At 47.2% G+C, this 21,888-nt stretch overlaps 1 protein-coding gene across 2 annotated transcripts in view; it reads right to left on the bottom strand.

The window, feature by feature from the left end:
• LOC135540438 (extracellular matrix protein 2-like) overlaps positions 1-21,888 on the bottom strand; it is a 36,375-nt gene that overhangs the window by 10,780 nt on the left and 3,707 nt on the right. For both annotated transcript variants that reach the window (XM_064967065.1, XM_064967066.1), the window contains exons 2-4: positions 13,126-13,532; positions 5,609-5,797; positions 3,665-4,375 (exon numbers count right to left, since the gene is read on the bottom strand). In XM_064967065.1, coding sequence (XP_064823137.1) covers positions 3,665-4,375; positions 5,609-5,797; positions 13,126-13,378 — 1,153 coding nt within the window. In that variant the 5' untranslated portion in view covers positions 13,379-13,532. The remainder of the gene's footprint in view (positions 1-3,664; positions 4,376-5,608; positions 5,798-13,125; positions 13,533-21,888) is intronic.

Below are 21,888 nucleotides of genomic sequence, written 5' to 3'. Positions count from 1 at the left end.
GTGGATGGATGGTGTCATTCGCGCAAAACTGAAAGCACAAACCACAGCATTTAACCATGGCAAGAGGTCTGGGAATATGGCTGAATATAAACAGTAGTTATTCCCTCCGCAAGGCAATCAAACAGGCAAAACGTCCGTATAGAAACAAAGTGGAGTCAGCTCAGACATGAGACGTATGTGGCAGGGTCTCCAGGACCACAAAAAGAAAACCAGCCACGTCAGGGACACCGACGTCTTGCTTCCAGACAAACTAAACACCTTCTTTGCCCACTACGAGGATTTTACAGTGTCACTGTCGCGGCCCGTTAACAATGACCATGCCCACCCCTCTCCTTCTCCGTGGCCGACGTGAGTAAAACACTTAAACGTGTTAACCCTTGCAAGGCTGCCAGCCCAGACGGCATGCGCAGACCAGCTGCCTGATGTGTTTACGGACATATTCAGTCATTCTATATCCCAGTCTATTGCTTCAAGATGGCCATCATTGTTCTTGCACCCAAGAAGGTAAAGATAACTGAACTAAATGACTACCGCCCCATAGCACTCACTTCTGTCATCATGAAGTGCTTTGAGAGACTAGTCAAGGATCATATCACCTCCACCTTACCGCCACCTTACCTGCCACCCTAGACCCACTTCAGTTTGCATACCGCCCAAACAAGCCCACAGACGATGAATTTGCCATCACACTGCACACTGCTCTATCCCATCTGGACAAGAGGATTACCTATGTAAGAATGCTGTTCATTGACTACAGCTCAGCATTCAACACCATAGTACCCTCCAAGCTCATCATCAAGCTGGAGGCCCTGGGTCTTAACCCGGAGCTGTGCAATTGGGTCCTGGACTTTCTGACCCACCCCCCCTGTGGTGAAGGCAGGAAACACCATCTCCACTTTGCTGACACTCCAACACTGGGGCCCCACAAGGGTGCGTTCTGAGCCCTCTCCTGTACTCCTTGTTCACCCATGACTGCGTGGCCATGCATGCCTCCAACTCAATCATCAAGTTTGCAGATGACAACAGTAGTGGGCTTGATCACCAACAACAACGAGACGGCCTACAGGGAGGAGGTAAGGGCACTCGGAGTGTGCGGTCAGGAAAACAACCTCTCACTCAACGTCAACAAAACAAAGATGATCGTAGACTTCAGGAAACCGCAGAGGGCGAACCCCCGTATCCACATCGAAGGGACAGCAGTGGAGAAGATGGAAAGTTAAGTTCCTTAGAGTACATATCACAGACATACCGAAATGGTCCACCCACACAGACAGTGTGGTGAAGAATGCGTAACAGCGCCTCTTCAACCTCAGGAGGCTGAAGAAATGTGTCTTGTCACTCAAAACCCTGACAAACCTTTACAGAAGCACTGTATTAGCACTGTCGGGCTGTATTACAGCCTGGTATGGCAACTGCACTTCCGAGTTCCAAACTGCCTCTAAACAATGTCAGCACATGAATTGTTAGTCGGAAACATCATGAAATGGTTTTCTATGGCTGAGCAGCCACACGCAAGCCTAAGATCACCATATGCAATGCCAAGCGTCGGCTGGAGTGGTGGAAAGCTCGCCACCATTTGACTCTGGAGTGGAAACGCGTTCTCTAGAGTGATAATTCACGCTTCACCATCTGGCAGTCCGATGGACAAATCTGGGTTTGGCCAAAACAATGCTTTCTGCCCCAATGCAGGCAGACTAAAGTTTGGTGGAGGAGGAATAATGGTCTGGGGCTGTTTTTCATGGTTCGGGCTAGACCCCTTAGTTCCAGTGAAGGGAAATCTTAACGCTACAGCATACAACGACATTCTAGACAATTCTGTGTTTCCAACTTTGTGGCAACAGTTTGGGGAAGGCCCTTTCCTGTTTCAGCATGACAATGCCCCCGTGCACAAAGCGAGGTCCATATAGAAATGGTTTGTTACGATCAGTGTGGAAGAAATTAACTGGCCTGCACAGAGTCCTGATCTCGAACTCATCGAACACCTTCGGGATGAATTGGAACGCCGACTGCGAGCCAGGCCTAATCACTCAACATCAGTGCCCGACCTCACTAAGGCTCTTGTGGCTGAATGGAAGCAAGTCCCCTCAGCAATGTTCCTACATCTAGTGGAAAGCCTTCCCAGAAGAGTGGAGGCTGTAATAGCAGCAATGTTCCAACATCTAGTGGAAAGCCTTCCCAGAAGAGTGGAGGCTGTTATAGCAGCAATGTTCCAACATCTAGTGGAAAGCCTTCCCAGAAGAGTGGAGGCTGTTGTAGCAGCAATGTTCCAACATCTAGTGGAAAGCCTTCCCAGAAGAGTGGAGGCTGTTATAGCAGCAATGTTCCAACATCTAGTGGAAAGCCTTCCCAGAAGAGTGGAGGCTGTTATTGCAGCAATGTTCCTACATCTAGTGGAAAGCCTTCCCAGAAGAGTGGAGGCTGTTATAGCAGCAATGTTCCAACATCTAGTGGAAAGCCTTCCCAGAAGAGTGGAGGCTGTTATAGCAGCAATGTTCCAACATCTAGTGGAAAGCCTTCCCAGAAGAGTGGAGGCTGTTATAGCAGCAATGTTCCAACATCTAGTGGAAAGCCTTCCCAGAAGAGTGGAGGCTGTTATAGCAGTAATGTTCCAACATCTAGTGGAAAGCCTTCCCAGAAGAGTGGAGGCTGTTATAGCAGCAATGTTCCAACATCTAGTGGAAAGCCTTCCCAGAAGAGTGGAGGCTGTTATAGCAGCAATGTTCCAACATCTAGTGGAAAGCCTTCCCAGAAGAGTGGAGGCTGTTGTAGCAGCAATGTTCCAACATCTAGTGGAAAGCCTTCCCAGAAGAGTGGAGGCTGTTATAGCAGCAATGTTCCAACATCTAGTGGAAAGCCTTCCCAGAAGAGTGGAGGCTGTTATAGCAGCAAAGAGGGGACCAACTCCATATTAATGCCCATGACTTTTGTAATGAGATGTTCAACAAGGTGTCCACATACTTTTGGTCATGTAGTGTTTAGCAGAGGTCTTCTGTGTATAAAACGGAAGGGTATAAAACTAGCGACTTACAGGTTCATCCAACAACACACTGAGGTTCTACGAGTGGTCTGAGGCAGTAGGGAAATAACAAGCGACTTTCAAGTGCAAAATATTATATAAATATTATATAATATTTTGGGAAACCACTCAGTTTTAAAACTACAACATTTTCTCTCAGCCCCTCAGGTGAAATGTGTAGAGCTGCAGGAAGTTAACTGTTAAGGAAGTTAACTCCCCCCCCCTCCAAAAATGGGACCTTGCGAAACTACAGTATGCCGCTGCTTGTGTTTAGAATAACTGTTGTATTCCGCATTACAACGTGTCCTGCAAGTCAACACATGGTCCAAAGGCTAAACTCTCATAGCGTGCCTTTATTGTATAATTATGCAAATCTTCCATAACTGCAGCATGTAAAAATGTCTATCCTCAGGTTTATATTCTCTTAGTTTTTACACCTGTCCACTTTAGTCCCTGTGGCCATATTCGGTAAACAAACACACTACTCCCTTCTCAATAAAGGGATTGTTTCAGTTGTTGTGTTTAGAGTGGTTGTGAATGTAATTCCTATCTGGCTACAGAGACTAAATAGAAGTTGATGACCTGTAATCTCTGTATTGGTCTATGCCTGTAACAATGTTCAGGGAAGGGTAACATACACAGACTTACCCTCCAGACTTAGGGACTTGAGCTCAGGGATGTTGAGAGGAGGGAAGTTGGTCAGTTTAGCGTTCTCACACGTCACAGTGACATCAGAGATATCACAACCTAGCGGGAGGGTGATCCCAGGTCTATGTACCACCCCCTCTTTTTCATCCTCCTCTTCTCTGTCAGTGGGCTTGGCTAGGGGAGGAGGAAGGTGGTCCTCTTCGGTGGGCTCATCTGGAAACATTTGGAAAACATCCCCTCTCAGCAGCCACTCCATCTCCTCCTCTTCCTCCTCTTCTTCTTCTTCTTCCTCTTCCAGCTCTGCTAGTTCCCTCAGTTTCTCCTTTAGCTCCTCCTCATGTCTTCTCCTCTCCTCCTCCAGCTTCCTCTCCCGCTCCTTCATGGCCAACTCCTCCTTTAGTCTCCTTGCCTCTTCCTGCCTCCTCTCTTCCTTCTCCATTTGCAGCCTCTCCTCCTCCTGCCTCCTCTTCTCCTCCTGCCGCCGCCTCTTCTCCTCCTGCCGCCGCCGCTGTCTCTCCGCCTCCTCCTGTTTCTTCCTCCTTTTTTCCTTCTCGAGGAGGCGCTGCTCCTCCTCTCTATTCAGGAGCTCAATCTCGGCCTTGGTGCGGGTCACCACGGGGTCAAGGATTGGGTCAAGGTCAGGGGTCACAGAGTCAGGGTCGTTGGCTACCAGGGAATCACCAGAGAAGTCAAGGACATCACCACGGGAAGCTGGCCCAGCCAATCAGAACCACAGAGTGTTAGAGAGGAGGATGGAGAAGGGAGGGAGGGAGGGGAAAGAGGGAAGCAGAAATGGCCCAGTGAGAATTCATGTCTCCATCAATGATCATTTAAAAAGATATTAACTGCTATTTCAGATGAGTTCTTATGTATAAACTGAGCAGTTTCCAGACTGAGCAGTTTAATCTGGAAGCAGCAGTTGTGATGTGTGTAGCATGAATGTGTGTGTGTGTGTGTGTGTGTGTGTGTGTGTGTGTGTGTGTGTGTGTGTGTGTGTGTGTGTGTGTGTGTGTGTGTGTGTGTGTGTGTGTGTATAGCATGAGTGTGTGTGTGTGTGTTTGCATGAATGTGTGTGTGTGTGTTTGCATGAATGTGTGTGTGTGTGTTTGCATGAATGTGTGTGTGTGTGTGTGTGTGTGTGTGTGTGTGTGTGTGTGTGTGTGTGTGTGTTTGTGTGTGTGTGTGTGTGTGTGTGTTGTGTGTGTGTGTGTGTGTGTGTGTTTGTAGCATGTGTGTGTGTGTGTGTTTGTAGCATGAATGTGTGTGTGTGTAGCATGAATGTGTGTGTGTGTGTGTGTGTGTAGCATGAATGTGTGTGTGTGTGGCATGAATGTGTGTGTGTGTGGCATGAATGTGTGTGTGTGTGTGTAGCATGAATGTATATGTGTATCTGTCTATGCATGTGTACTAAGGTTCAGATGTCGAGTTCAAGCGTTCAGCAGTCTGATGGCTGCTGAAAACAGTCTGAATAATACTGTGAAAATTATGCTTTTAGTGTAAAAGCTGCCTGAAACTTCAGCCTGTTTTGGTGGGATGGAGTTTTGGACTACCTGGTTAAATCTCTAGGTGGTAAATTAGTTCATAAACAAATAAGGAAGAGAGTTCCAAACCTCTGCCAATAACAGCTAGTTTTGTAAATAAGCATTAGTTCCTAACTGACTTGACTAGTTAAAAAATATATATGTTTTCAGTCTTCACCACCCCCACTCAGAAAATCATAGCAACATTCTTGTTTGAGAAATTGTTCTTTGCGAAGAAGCAATTTTGATTTAGTTTTTACTTCGTTTTTTACTTTTTTAATTTAAAACAATCACAGTAAGGTACTGAATTGTTACCTAGAAATTATTGGATATGGAGATTTTAAAAAATAACTGTATTGGACCTTTAATCTAATTTAAGCTAGATAATGATACCCTTTAACACAACCACATCATGCAGACAAACCTGTGTCCATACAGACAGGACAGCACTCGCCAGAGGGGGTGTAGGGGAAGTGACATCGATGAGGAGGACATGTGACCTCGTCACACAGCACCTCCCCTCCGCTACACAGACAGGTAACACACGGCTTGGGGGACCAGACGGCCTGCTCAAACATGGTGATGCCCTGGTACACACACTGGCCCTTTTTACCTGCGGGAGAGATGGGGAAGGGCAGGTTTGTTAGGAGATGCTAGGTGACACATGGCTTGGGGGACCGGTGGCCTGATCAAACCATAGAAATGTATAGAGATCTCTACTTGGAAATAAAAAAAAAATTGCATGAACATTGCCATCAAAGATATTAATAACTAACCCAAGATAATTCATATGTGTCGTTTCCAATGGGAGCAAATGATAGAGGGCAAAACAATAAAGTCGGTTAAGGAATGCCTTCTCTGTGAGGTACGCGTGTGCAATAACTATAATATATATCCGATTTAGCAGACGCTTTTGTCCAAAGCGAAACAATCAATGGGTCGGTTAACGACGCTTGGCGTTGCAAAGCGCCATGCTCTACCTGAGCCACACAGAACTATAGTCGCTGTTGAACTCCTTGTAAACAATGCCATTTTTTAAAACTTTGTCAATTCTACAAAACTTTTGCACTTTGTGTGTCACAGATCTAGTTTTGGGAACAGAAAATGTGAAAAATTGTCAGAATGTGGCTCCATTGCTCCATTCTTCTGCTTCCTCTCCTCACCATATCTGTGTTGATTTATACATCCATTGAAACAGGTTCTGTCTGTGTTGCCATTGAGGGCCACCATTTTAAAGTAGTTAGCTGGGTGGGGATTCCAATTGGTTGGGAGGCGTCAGCCAATGATCAGAGCATTGTCTTCTGTAAGTAAGCATTTCATTGTAAGGTCTACTTAGTGGTCACAATAAATACATGACACAAGACCTGGTTCAATATGTCCTCAATGGAGCTGCCCATGATGTCAGCCACCGCGGACAGACGCCCACCCAGACCCTCCCCTATAGGTTCAGGTTTGCGGCCGGAGTCCGCACCTTTGGGGGCACTGTCACGTTCTGACCTTTATTCCTTTGTCTTGTCTTTATTTAGTTTGGTCAGGACGTGAGTTGGGTTGGGCAGTCGGTTAGTTTTTCTATATCTTCTTTTTCTGTGTTTGGCCTGATATAGTTCTCAATCAGAGGCAGCTGTCTATCGTTGTCCCTGATTGAGAACACCATTTAGGTAGCCTGTTTTCCTTTGTGTTTTGTGGGTGGTTATTTTCAGTCTTTGTGTGTCTGCACCAGATAGAACTGTTTCAGGTGGTCACTTTGTTGTTTTGTATTTTTGAAGTGTTCAGTTGTTTATTAAAAAGATGAACACTAACCACGCTGTGCTTCGGTTCTCTCCTTCTTCCACCCAAGACAGCCGTTCCAGAACCACCCACCAAGAAAGGACCAAGCAGTGTGGTAACAGGCAGATACGCAGAATACGGTGTTTACATGACTATTACGTAATCTGCCTGCTGCCATAATCAGTTTAAAATCGATGTATTACTGATCATGTAAATACACTCAGTGAAAGCACATTAAGTTGTATAAATACAAAATACCTGATATTATATTCCCATTTGAACTTTGTTGTGATTTTAAATGGTTGAAAGTGCAATGAGACCACATTTAGATTACAACTAAACTGACATTGTTTTTCCATTGGAATATGATGATGATGATGATGATGATGATGGTTCAAAGCAGTGAGAATTCAACAAACTTCGGGCTGACTTTTTGAATGGGTGAATAAAAGGTTGAAATCTCATTGATCAACCTCAAATCAACCCAAATGTCTACGTTGAAATGGCGTAGTGCGCCGAGTGAGTATTTTCCACGTAGATTCCACGTCACATACATTGACAAATTACGTTGAAAAATAAAGATTGAAATAGTTTGTGCCCAGTGTGAAGTAACGTTGGGAGAGAGAAGACTGTTGTTACCCATTCCAGTGTGAAGTAACGTTGGGAGAGAGAAGACTGTTGTTACCCATTCCAGTGTGAAGTAACGTTGGGAGAGAGAAGACTGTTGTTACCCATTCCAGTGTGAAGTAACGTTGGGAGAGAGAAGACTGTTGTTACCCATTCCATGGGATGAACGTTGGGAGAGAGAAGACTGTTGTTACCCATTCCAGTGTGAAGTAACGTTGGGAGAGAGAAGACTGTTGTTATCCATTCCAGTGTGAAGTAACGTTGGGAGAGAGAAGACTGTTGTTACCCATTCCATGGGATGAACGTTGGGAGAGAGAAGACTGTTGTTATCCATTCCAGTGAGAAGTAACGTTGGGAGAGAGAAGACTGTTGTTACCCATTCCAGTGTGAAGTAACGTTGGGAGAGAGAAGACTGTTGTTATCCATTCCATGGGATGAACGTTGGGAGAGAGAAGACTGTTGTTACACATTCCAGTGAGAAGTAACGTTGGGAGAGAGAAGACTGTTGTTACCCATTCCAGTGTGAAGTAACGTTGGGAGAGAGAAGACTGTTGTTATCCATTCCATGGGATGAACGTTGGGAGAGAGAAGACTGTTGTTACACATTCCAGTGAGAAGTAACGTTGGGAGAGAGAAGACTGTTGTTACCCATTCCAGTGAGAAGTAACGTTGGGAGAGAGAAGACTGTTGTTAACATTCCAGTGTGAAGTAGCGTTGGGGAGAGAAGACTGTTGTTACCCATTCCATGGGATGAACGTTGGGAGAGAGAATACTGTTGTTACCCATTCCAGTGTGAAGTAACGTTGGGAGAGAGAAGACTGTTGTTACCCATTCCAGTGTGAAGTAACGTTGGGAGAGAGAAGACTGTTGTTATCCATTCCATGGGATGAACGTTGGGAGAGAGAAGACTGTTGTTACCCATTCCAGTGAGAAGTAACGTTGGGAGAGAGAAGACTGTTGTTATCCAATCCAGTGTGAAGTAACGTTGGGAGAGAGAAGACTGTTGTTATCCATTCCAGTGTGAAGTAGCGTTGGGAGAGAGAAGACTGTTGTTACCCATTCCATGGGATGAACGTTGGGAGAGAAGACTGTTGTTAACATTCCATGGGATGAACGTTGGGAGAGAGAAGACTGTTGTTACCCATTCCAGTGTGAAGTAACGTTGGGAGAGAGAAGACTGTTGTTACCCATTCCAGTGAGGAGTAACGTTGGAGAGAGAAGACTGTTGTTACCCATTCCAGTGTGAAGTAACGTTGGGAGAGAGAAGACTGTTGTTACCCATTCCAGTGTGAAGTAACGTTGGGAGAGAGAAGACTGTTGTTATCCATTCCATGGGATGAACGTTGGGAGAGAGAAGACTGCTGTTACCCATTCCATGGGATGAACGTTGGGAGAGAGAAGACTGTTGTTATCCATTCCATGGGATGAACGTTGGGGAGAGAAGACTGTTGTTACCCATTCCAGTGTGAAGTAACGTTGGGAGAGAGAAGACTGTTGTTACCCATTCCAGTGTGAAGTAACGTTGGGGAGAGAAGACTGTTGTTATCCATTCCAGTGTGAAGTAGCGTTGGGAGAGAGAAGACTGTTGTTACCCATTCCATGGGATGAACGTTGGGGAGAGAAGACTGTTGATATCCATTCCATGGGATGAACGTTGGGAGAGAAGACTGTTGTTACCCATTCCAGTGAGAAGTAACGTTGGGAGAGAGAAGACTGTTGTTACCCATTCCATGGGATGAACGTTGGGAGAGAGAAGACTGTTGTTACCCATTCCAGTGTGAAGTAACGTTGGGAGAGAAGACTGTTGTTACCCATTCCAGTGGGAAGTAACGTTGGAGAGAGAAGACTGTTGTTATCCATTCCAGTGAGAAGTAACGTTGGAGAGAGAAGACTGTTGTTATCCATTCCAGTGGAAGTAGCGTTGGGAGAAGACTGTTGTTACCCATTCCATGGGATGAACGTTGGGAGAGAGAAGACTGTTGTTACCCATTCCATGGGATGAACGTTGGGAGAGAGAAGACTGTTGTTATCCATTCCAGTGTGAAGTAGCGTTGGGAGAGAGAAGACTGTTGTTACCCATTCCATGGGATGAACGTTGGGAGAGAAGACTGTTGTTACCCATTCCATGGGATGAACGTTGGGAGAGAGAAGACTGTTGTTACCCATTCCAGTGTGAAGTAACGTTGGGAGAGAGAAGACTGTTGTTACCCATTCCAGTGAGAAGTAACGTTGGAGAGAGAAGACTGTTGTTACCCATTCCAGTGTGAAGTAACGTTGGGAGAGAGAAGACTGTTGTTACCCATTCCAGTGTGAAGTAACGTTGGGAGAGAGAAGACTGTTGTTATCCATTCCATGGGATGAACGTTGGGGAGAGAAGACTGTTGTTACCCATTCCATGGGATGAACGTGCAGTTCTTTACTTCCAGATCCTCTGAACGTGTTAATGGCTTGGCATAATACTGCAGCCAAGTCCCACACCTCCGTCAACCTGTCGGTGCCCTTCACACCTCCGTCAACCTGTCGGTGCCCTTCACACCTCCGTCAACCTGTCGGTGCCCTTCACATCTCCGTCAACCTGTCGGTGCCCTTCACACCTCCGTCAACCTGTCGGTGCCCTTCACACCTCCGTCAACCTGTCGGTGCCCTTCACACCTCCGTCAACCTGTCGGTGCCCTTCACACCTCCGTCAACCTGTCGGTGCCCTTAACACCTCCGTCAACCTGTCGGTGCCCTTCACACGTCCGTCAACCTGTCGGTGCCCTTCACACCTCCGTCAACCTGTCGCTGCCCTTCACACCTCGGTCAACCTGTCGGTGCCCTTCACACCTCCGTCAACCTGTCGGTGCCCTTCACACCTCCGTCAACCTGTCGGTGCCCTTCACACCTCCGTCAACCTGTCGGTGCCCTTCACACCTCCGTCAACCTGTCGGTGCCCTTCACACCTCCGTCAACCTGTCGGTGCCCTTCACACCTCCGTCAACCTGTCGGTGCCCTTCACACCTCCGTCAACCTGTCGGTGCCCTTCACACCTCCGTCAACCTGTCGGTGCCCTTCACACCTCCGTCAACCTGTCGGTGCCCTTCACACCTCCGTCAACCTGTCGGTGCCCTTCACACCTCCGTCAACCTGTCGGTGCCCTTCACACCTCCGTCAACCTGTCGGTGCCCTTCACACCTCCATTAACCTGTAGGTGCCCTTCACACCTCCATTAACCTGTCGGTGCCCTTCACACCTCCATTAACCTGTCGGTGCCCTTCACACCTCCATCAACCTGTCGGTGCCCTTCACACCTCCATCAACCTGTCGGTGCCCTTCACACCTCCATCAACCTGTCGGTGCCCTTCACACCTCCATCAACCTGTCGGTGCCCTTAACACCTCCGTCAACCTGTCGGTGCCCTTCACACCTCCGTCAACCTGTCGGTGCCCTTCACACCTCCGTCAACCTGTCGGTGCCTTAACACCTCCGTCAACCTGTCGGTGCCCTTAACACCTCCATCAACCTGTCGGTGCCCTTCACACCTCCGTCAACCTGTCGGTGCCCTTCACACCTCCGTCAACCTGTCGGTGCCCTTCACACCTCCGTCAACCTGTCGCTGCCCTTCACACCTCCGTCAACCTGTCGGTGCCCTTCACACCTCCGTCAACCTGTCGGTGCCTTGACAACTCCGTCAACCTGTCGGTGCCCTTCACACCTCCATCAACCTGTCGGTGCCCTTCACACCTCCATCAACCTGTCGGTGCCCTTCACACCTCCGTCAACCTGTCGGTGCCCTTCACACCTCCGTCAACCTGTCGGTGCCCTTCACAATGAGTTACAAGGAGTTGGTATGATAGCACAGGCAGACTGTTAGATTCATTCATGCAGCACCGTGTAAACCACTGACGGAGGTCTACTAGTGTTAAATACAAGATCATGCTTTCAGTACATTACCTACTAGTCTAATACAGGACACTGGTCCCTGTTGAAATAATACGCTGCCTTTTTCAGTTCTACAACTGTACTAACACATCAAACATAATCAAACTGGTTAAATATTTGATTGTGTAGGAAATAAAAGGACTGTGAGTATAAATCTTTGTGCGTAATATCAACAACCATCTAGTACGAGAGAGAGAGAAAATCAGGGAGAGAACAACCATCTAGTACGAGAGAGAGAAAATCTGGGAGAGAACAACCAATACAGGAGAGAGAACAACCATCTAGTACGAGAGAGAGAGAGAAACCATCTAGTACTGGAGAGAGAGAGAACCACCATCTAGTACGAGAGAGAGAGAGAGAGAACCACCATCTAGTACGAGAGAGAGAGAGAACCACCATCTAGTACGAGAGAGAACCACCATCTAGTACGAGAGAGAGAGAACCACCATCTAGTACGAGAGAGAGAACCACCATCTAGTACGAGAGAGAACCACCATCTAGTACGAGAGAGAGAACCACCATCTAGTACGAGAGAGAGAACCACCATCTAGTACGAGAGAGAGAGAACCACCATCTAGTACGAGAGAGAGAGAGAACCACCATCTAGTACGAGAGAGAGAACAACCATCTAGTACGAGAGAGAGAGAACCACCATCTAGTACGAGAGAGAGAGAACCACCATCTAGTACGAGAGAGAACCACCATCTAGTACGAGGAGAGAGAGAAAATCAGGGAGAGAACAACCATCTAGTACGAGAGAGAGAAAATCAGGAGAGAACAACCATCTAGTACGAGTAGAGAGAAAATCAGGGAGAGAACAACCATCTAGTACGAGAGAGAGAAAATTAGGGAGAGGCGAGAGAGAGAAAATCAGGGAGAGAACAACCATCTATACGAGAGAGAGAAAATCTGGGGAGAGACCATCTAGTACGAGAGAGAGAAAATCAGGGAGAGAGGCAGATGGAAGGAAAATAGAGCGATTGGAGAATTAAAGAGGGGGAGAGAGGGCCAGAGGGATGAGAGAGAAAGGGCCAGAGGGAGAGAGAGAGAAAGGGCCAGAGGGGAGAGAGAGAGAGGGCCAGATGGGGAGAGAGAGGGCCAGATGGAGAGAGAGAGAGGGCCAGAGGGGAGAGAGAGAGGGCCAGAGGGAGAGAGAGAGAGGGCCAGAGGGAGAGAAAGGGCCAGAGAGAGAGAGAGAGAGGGCCAGAGGGAGAGAGAGAGAGGGCCAGAGGGAGAGAGAGAAAATCAGGGAGAGAGGCAGATGGAAGGCAAATAGAGCGATTGAGAGAATTAAAGAGGGGAAGAGGGCCAGAGAGAGAGAGAGAGAGAGGGCCAGAGGGAGAGAGAGAGAGGGCCAGAGGGAGAGAGAGAGGGCCAGAGGGGAGAGAGAGAGAGAGAGAGGGAGAGAGAGAGAGGGCCAGAGGGAGAGAGGAGAGGGCCAGAGGGGAGAGAGAGAGGGCCAGAGGGAGAGAGGGCCAGAATTAAAGGGGGAAGAGAGGGCCAGGGAGAGAGAGAGACAGAATTAAAGGGGGAAGAGAGGGCCAGAGGGAGAGAGAGAGACAGAATTAAAGGGGGAAGAGAGGGCCAGGGAGAGGAAGACAAAGATAGATGTGGTGGTGAACCAACCCGGGATGACATTGTAGTTAGTCTGTCTCTCGTCAACACTCTTGTATGACTCAATGAAAATAGATGCTCCATCGTCTCCTCCGGCATTGGCTGGAAGGCTTCCCAGCCTCGTCAGACCCAGAGGGTTTGAGATCGCTGGTTGTCCCTGTTCCCCCTGGCTCTCCCCTGCCCAGGCCCTCCTGCCTTCCTCCTCTTCCCCCATTCTAGCTCTCCTCGCTGGGGCTGGTTGAACTCCGGGCCCCCTGGTTCCCATGGCCCTCTCCTCCTCCTCCTCCCTGGCCAGCCAGCACTCTCTGGTCCTGGGCCCCAGCTTCAGCTCCAGACACCTCCAAATACAGGTAGACCAGGAGCAATAGAGAGAAGAGAACCCAGCGCTCCATAGAGTCTCAGGAGAAAGTCAGGCTAGTCTGTAGAGTAGAGAGAGAGAGAGAGTATTACTTTATTAAGCCCAACTTGGGAAATTGTTTTATCCCAGCATGCATTGCCAATGAATTACAATGACAAGACATGATTTTAAAAAATTAAATAAAACATCTTATGAAGACACAAAGGCACCATAGTATCCCTAAAGAATAGACTGATTCCAGTGTTGTTTTCAACTCTGGGGAAAACAGGTAACAACATCTTCCAATAGGAAGACCTCATAAACCAGTTCATCAATTACAGCTTCATGGCTGTGGGTAACACATCGGATCGAGGGGTTTAGATGCCGGCAAAGCCCTTGATATAGAGAGCTGTGGGAGACTGCGTAACAAATGGCACCCTATTCTCCCCATAGGGCTCTGGTCAAAAGTAGTGCACGACATAGGGAATAATTTTCCATTTTTCCAAATTGTGCAGTTTCCACATGCTATACCCGCCATAATAACAAGCGTCTGGTCTCTAGTCCCAGTCAGACAGACAGTATCACATACAGCATCACTACTCTGGACGGCTCTGACCTAGAATACGTGGACAACTACAAATACCTGGGTGTCTGGTTAGACTATAAACTCTCCTTCCAGACCCATATCAAATATTTCCAATCCAAAGTTAAATCTAGAATCGGCTTCCTATTTCGCAACAAAGCATCCTTCACTCATGCTGCCAAACATACCCTCGTAAAACGGACTATCCATCCGATCCTCGACTTCGGCGATGTCATTTACAAAAAGTCTCCAGATTTATCTTGGCCAGGTCGCAGTTGTAAATGAAAACTTGTTCTGAACTGGCCTACTCAACAAACTGGATACAGTCTGTCACAGTGCCATCTGTTTCATCACCAGAGCCCCATATACTACCCACCACTGTGACCTGCATGCTCTCATGGGCTGGCCTCGCTTCATATTCATTGCCAAATCCACTGGCTCCAGGTTATCTATAAGTCTTTACTTGGTAAAGCCCTGCCTTGGCTCACTGGTCACCATAGCAGCACCCACCCGTAGCACACGCTGCATCAGGTTTATTTCACTGGTCACCATAACAACACCCACCCGTAGCACGCGCTCCATCAGGTATGTCTTACTGGTCACCATAGAAACACCCACCCGTAGCACACGCTGCATCAGGTATATCTTACTGGTCACCATAGCAGCACCCACCCGTAGCACACGCTGCATCAGGTTTATTTCACTGGTCACCATAACAACACCCACCCGTAGCACGCGCTCCATCAGGTATGTCTTACTGGTCACCATAGAAACACCCACCGTAGCACGCACTCCATCAGGTATATCTTACTGGTCACCATAGCAACACCCACCCGCAGCACGCGCTCCATCAGGTATATCTTACTGGTCACCATAGCAACACCCACCCGTAGCACGCGCTCCATCAGGTATATCTTACTGGTCACCATATATGGCAGCGCTCCATCAGGTATATCTTACTGGTCACCATAGCAACACCCACCCACTACGCACTCCATCAGGTATATCTTACTGGTCACCATAGCAACACCCACCCGTATTCTACGCACTCCATCAGGTATATCTTACTGGTCACCATAGCAACACCCACCCGTAGCACGCGCTCCATCAGGTATATCTTACTGGTCACCATAGCAACACCCACCGTATGCACGTGCTCTATCAGGTATATCTTACTGGTCACCATAGCAACACCCACCCGTAGCACGCTGCATCAGGTTTATTTCACCGGTCACCATGGTACACTCCATCAGGTATATCTTACTGGTCACCATAGCAACACCCACCCGTATACGCACTCCATCAGGTATATCTTACTGGTCACCATAGCAACACCCACCCGTAGCAGGCTGCATCAGGTTTATTTCACTTCACGCGCTCCATCAGGTATATCTTACTGGTCACCATAGCAACACCCACCCGTAGCACGCACTCCATCAGGTATATCTTACTGGTCACCATAGCAACACCCACCCGTAGCACGCGCTCCATCAGCTATATTTCACTGGTCACCATAGCAACACCCACCCATAGCATGCGCTCCATCAGGTATATCTTACTGGTCACCATAGCAACACCCACCGTAGCACGCGCTCCATCAGGTATATCTTACTGGTCACCATAGCAACACCCACCCGTAGCACGCGCTCCATCAGGTATATCTTACTGGTCACCATAGCAACACCCACCCGTAGCACGCGCTCCATCAGGTATATCTTACTGGTCACCATAGCAACACCCACCCGTAGCACGCACTCATCAGGTATATCTTACTGGTCACCATAGCAACACCCACCGTAGCACGCGCTCCATCAGGTATATCTTACTGGTCACCATAGCAACACCCACCCGTAGCACGCGCTCCATCAGGTATATCTTACTGGTCACCATAGCAACACCCATAGCACACGCTCCATCAGGTATATCTTACTGGTCACCATAGCAACACCCACCCGTAGCACGCGCTCCATCAGGTATATCTTATTGGTCACCATAGCAACACCCACCCGATAGAACGCGCTCCATCAGGTATATCTTACTGGTCACCATAGCAGCACCCACCCATAGCACGCACTCCATCAGGTATATCTTACTGGTCACCATAGCAGCACCCACCCATAGCACACGCTGCATCAGCTATATTTCACTGGTCATCCCCAAAGCCAACACCTCTTTGGCCGCCTTTCCTTCCAGTTCTCTGCTATTAATGACTGGAACAAATTGCAAAAATCACTGAAGGTGGTTTCTTATATCTCCTTCACTAACTTTAAGCATCAGCTGTCAGAGCAGCTTACCGATCACTGTACCTGTACATAGCCCATCTGTAAATAACCCACCCAACTACCTCATCCCCATATTGTTGTTTTATGCTCCTTTGCACCCCAGGATCTCTACTTGCACATTCATCTTCTGCACATCTATCACTCCTGTGTTTAATTGCTAAATTGTAATTACTTTGCCACTACGGCCTATTTATAACCTTACCTTCCTAATCTTACCTCATTTGTACACACTGTGTATAATATTTATATTATGTTATTGACTGTATGTTTGTTTTACTCCATGTGTAACTCTGTGTTGTTGTTTGTGTCACACTGCGTTGCTCCATCTTGGCCAGGTCGCAGTTGTAAATGAGAACTTGTTCTCAACTGGCCGACTTGGTTAAATAAAGGTGAAATAAAATCAATAAAAATGAGGGAATGCACGACGTATGTTTGTTGTTGTTGAATGCTGAAACCTGAACTAAAGACCTGAAGACCTGACTGAAGGTTTAAAAGCTGACCGTGTTTTCCTATACTTTAATATTATTTTGAATCCTGCAGCTCTGTTGGGCTAAATTGCTGTGAGCGCTGCTATGTGTCCCGGGATCTGGCCAGATTCCGAATAGGGGGAGAGGCGTGAAAGCCCAGCTAGCCTCGCTGACTCGGCGGTCTCAAATGGAGGTCGCTACTGAACGTTTCCAGCACTGCAGGAGCTGTGTTTACTTTGCTTTGTTCCGGGACGATGTGGACCGCGCTGACTTTCAATGTAGCAACTACTTGCTTGCAGAGGACTATGTGAGCAAAGTGGCTAATCTTAGTAGCAATCCTACACAAGCTACTGGGGAACCCACGCCCACATACTTGTTATTTTACCCCAGTAGCTGGACGGCGCTCTGGTCTGGTGGAAGTTTTGCTGCAGTGTCGGCTCTCCGCAGCCGACTGGCCGGTGCCCAACAGGGTTCCTTCCCCAAAGGAGCCTCTCCCTTGCCTGGAGAACGGAGCTGTTCTCGACCCAACCAGCCATGGAGGTACGTCACTTGCCGTGGAAGTTGAAGAACGCGTCCTCTGGCAACGGGGGTCTCCATGGAGATGTTGAGCCCGGATCTGACACAGACCAGAAACAGCTTTGCTGCCCTGGATCCAGAAATTCCCGCGCCTTCTTCCTTGGGTGCTTCCCGTTCAAGATTGGATCCGGAGGTACCTGCGTCTTCATCCTCGGTTGTGTCTCCCTCTCCGGTGGCTTCTACCTCGGGTTCAGATCCTCGGAGCTCCCACCCTCACCAGACCGTGACGCTGCCTGAGAGACCGGCCCATTCAACATCACCAGCTGTCATTCGGCAGCTCTATGGTGAAAAACATCTCGGTTCCCAGCTTCTCAGGAGCACAAGGAACTCACAAGGCTGATTCTGACTGTTCTCCCACAGGTGCCGGGAGCTGACACTGTCCATGTGGGGTCAAACGACATCAGGAGCTCGGAACATTTGAAAATGGATTTTAAAAGAACTCATTTTAGCATTAAAAGACTCCAAAAAATGGCCAATCAGGTCCAGTACCTTCGTTGGGCCGCAGATGTGAAAGATTCAGCAAATGGCTGGCGTTACACATCTGGCTAAAACACTACTGTAGCTCGGCTGGAGTCAATATTCTAGATAACTTTGAGACCTTCTGGAAAGAGAAGATACTCCACAGGAATGACAGAGTCCATCCAAATAATCTTGGCTCCTGGATATTTCAAGGCTGTGTCGAAATAATGACTGTTTGATGATCCAAGACCAGGTCACAATGAGTTGTCATAATGCTGCATCAAATGTACACGATCTAAGGGGTATTGGCAGACACAATGTAAATAATTTGTGTGCTCCTAAATATACCTCTGTTTATCCTACAGCTATTGTAAGCAGTAATCATGAGCCTATGAACCAGAGTTACACTGTTAGCACTGAGGCGGTGTGCAATAGTAGGAAGACCACTTTGTGCAGCTCACCCTGCACTATCAGATCCAATGCAAATAACATGAGTAAGTCTACCTCTGATAAGCTTCCCAGTAAAACATTAAAAACAATCAAGCAACCCAGAAAAGTGCTAAAAATAACCCATATTAACATATGTAGCCTAAGAAACAAGGTCCATGAAGTCAATAACTTGCTTGTAACAGATGATATTCATATTCTGACTATCTCTGGAACTCACTTAGATAACACGTTTGATGATACAGTGGTAGCAATACAAGGTTATAACATCTACCGAAAAGACAGAACTGCCAGGGGAGGTGTTGCTGTTTATATTCAGAACCACATTCCTGTAAAGATTAGAGACTATCTCATGTTAAATACTGTTGAAGTAATATGGCTACAGGTTCATCTGTCTCACCTAAGGCCCATTCTGGTGGTAAGCTGCTATAGACCACCAAGTGCTAACAGCCAGTATCTGGATAACGTGTGAAATGCTTGATAATATATGTGATATCAACAGAGCAGTATATTTTCTGGGTGATTTAAATATTGACTGGCTTTCATCAAGCTGGCCAATCAGGAAAAAGCTTCAAACTGTAGCCCGTGCCTGCAACCTGCTTCAGGTTGTCAGTCAACCTACCAGGATAGTTACATAATGATTTAATTCCTCTACTGTTTGTATGTGATCATGTATTGATCACATCTTTGTGATCAGACCAATTATGCTACCCTCTGCCTATTGGCTACTTAGCTTCAAGCCTGTCTCAAAATACAACACTGCCCCTTTAAGACAAAACAAGCTTTTTACCTCACTTGCTTTCTTCTTCTTACAAGAGCATGTTCTGTGTTGATCTATGATCACATGATCTGTAACTGGGCTAATAACTCACTAGTGTTGTGTTCTTGTAGGAAGCAATCACTCCCCTACTGCTGACTACTAATGATCTATAACTGGGCTAATAACTCACTAGTGTTGTGTTCTTGTAGGAAGCAATCACTCCCCTACTGCTGACTACTAATGATCTATAACTGGGCTAATAACTCACTAGTGTTGTGTTCTTGTAGGAAGCAATCACTGCTCTACTGCTGACTACTAATGATCTATAACTGGGCTAATAACTCACTAACTAGCAAAGGATATGAACAACATGTGCATACATTGCTAGATGTAGCTCTTGTTTTGATCTCAAAACATGCTTATCTACTCACGACCACTCATGCTGTAAACACAGTCCAGTGCATCTACTCACGACCACTCATGCTGTAAACACAGTCCAGTGCATCCACTCATGACCACTCATGCTGTAAACACAGTCCAGTGCATCTACTCACAACCACTCATGCTGTAAACACAGTCCAGTGCATCTACTCACGACCACTCATGCTGTAAACACAGTCCAGTGCATCTACTCACGACCACTCATGCTGGAAACACAGTCCAGTGCATCTACTCACGACCACTCATGCTGTAAACACAGTCCAGTTCATCTACTCACGACCACTCATGCTGTAAACACAGTCCAGTGCATCTACTCACGACCACTCATGCTGTAAACACAGTCCAGTGCATCTACTCACGACCACTCATGCTGTAAACACAGTCCAGTGCATCTACTCACGACCACTCATGCTGGAAACACAGTCCAGTGCATCTACTCACGACCACTCATGCTGTAAACACAGTCCAGTTCATCTACTCACGACCACTCATGCTGTAAACACAGTCCAGTGCATCTACTCACGACCACTCATGCTGTAAACACAGTCCAGTGCATCTACTCACGACCACTCATGCTGTAAACACAGTCCAGTTCATCTACTCACGACCACTCATGCTGTAAACACAGTCCAGTGCATCTACTCACGACCACTCATGCTGTAAACACAGTCCAGTGCATCCACTCATGACCACTCATGCTGTAAACACAGTCCAGTGCATCTACTCACAACCACTCATGCTGTAAACACAGTCCAGTGCATCTACTCACGACCACTCATGCTGTAAACACAGTCCAGTGCATCTACTCACGACCACTCATGCTGTAAACACAGTCCAGTGCATCTACTCACGACCACTCATGCTGTAAACACAGTCCAGTTCATCTACTCACGACCACTCATGCTGTAAACACAGTCCAGTGCATCTACTCACGACCACTCATGCTGTAAACACAGTCCAGTGCATCTACTCACGACCACTCATGCTGTAAACACAGTCCAGTGCATCTACTCACGACCACTCATGCTGTAAACACAGTCCAGTGCATCTACTCACGACCACTCATGCTGTAAACACAGTCCAGTTCATCTACTCACGACCACTCATGCTGTAAACACAGTCCAGTGCATCTACTCACGACCACTCATGCTGTAAACACAGTCCAGTGCATCTACTCACGACCACTCATGCTGTAAACACAGTCCAGTTCATCTACTCACGACCACTCATGCTGTAAACACAGTCCAGTGCATCTACTCACGACCACTCATGCTGTAAACACAATCTAGTTCATCTACTCACGACCACTCATGCTGTAAACACAGTCCATTTCATCTACTGACCACTCATGCTGTAAACACAGTCCAGTGCATCTACTCACGACCAATCATGCTGTAAACACAGTCCAGTGCATCTACTCACGACCACTCATGCTGTAAACACAGTCCAGTTCATCTACTCACGACCACTCATGCTGTAAACACAGTCCAGTTCATCTACTCACGACCACTCATGCTGTAAACACAGTCCAGTTCATCTAATCACGACCACTCATGCTGGAAACACAGTCCAGTGCATCTACTCACGACCACTCATGCTGTAAACACAGTCCAGTTCATCTACTCACAACCACTCATGCTGTAAACACAGTCTAGTTCAAAGTAAATGGCACATGCGTAGCAATGGCCTATTTGCATATAGGTCTACTGCAGCTCTTGTTGTAGCACTGAGTAGAAATGAGAAGAATGCACATTTTATGGCTTATGAAAGTGTTGAATACAAAGCTTTGACAGTGTTGAGTAAGAACTTAAACATGCAATCAGTCATAAAAACAGCTATAAAAACTAGTCATGGTTTTAAACATTCTGAAATCTCACAGTATCATCTTGCTGGAGTTTTCCTTAATGACTGCTAAAATACAGCAGATGGCTCATCTGAGCCATTCGATTGGCCAGCGGTAGGGCTATAGCGCACCTAGACAACAGCTGTTAATACAGGATCTACATCCATCCTGTCACCTCGACAACAGCTGTTAATACAGGATCTACATCCATCCTGTCACCTCGACAACAGCTGCTAATACAGATCTACATCCATCCTGTCACCTAGACAACAGCTGTTAATACAGGATCTACATCCATCCTGTCACCTCGACAACAGCTGCTAATACAGGATCTACATCCATCCTGTCACCTAGACAACAGCTGTTAATACAGGATCTACATCCATCCTGTCACCTCGACAAAAGCTGTTAGTTAATACAGGATCTACATCCATCCTGTCACCTAGACAACAGCTGTTAGTACAGATCTACATCCATCCTGTCACCTAGACAACAGCTGTTAGTTAATACAGGATCTACATCCATCCTGTCACATAGACAACAGCTGTTAATACAGGATCTACATCCATCCTGTCACCTC

This window comes from Oncorhynchus masou, chromosome 5 (genome assembly GCF_036934945.1).
Source record: "Oncorhynchus masou masou isolate Uvic2021 chromosome 5, UVic_Omas_1.1, whole genome shotgun sequence".
NCBI classification, from domain to species: domain Eukaryota; kingdom Metazoa; phylum Chordata; class Actinopteri; order Salmoniformes; family Salmonidae; genus Oncorhynchus; species Oncorhynchus masou.
The sequence above is the reverse complement of the archived record's forward strand: the minus strand, read 5'-3'. Positions and strand labels throughout refer to the sequence as shown.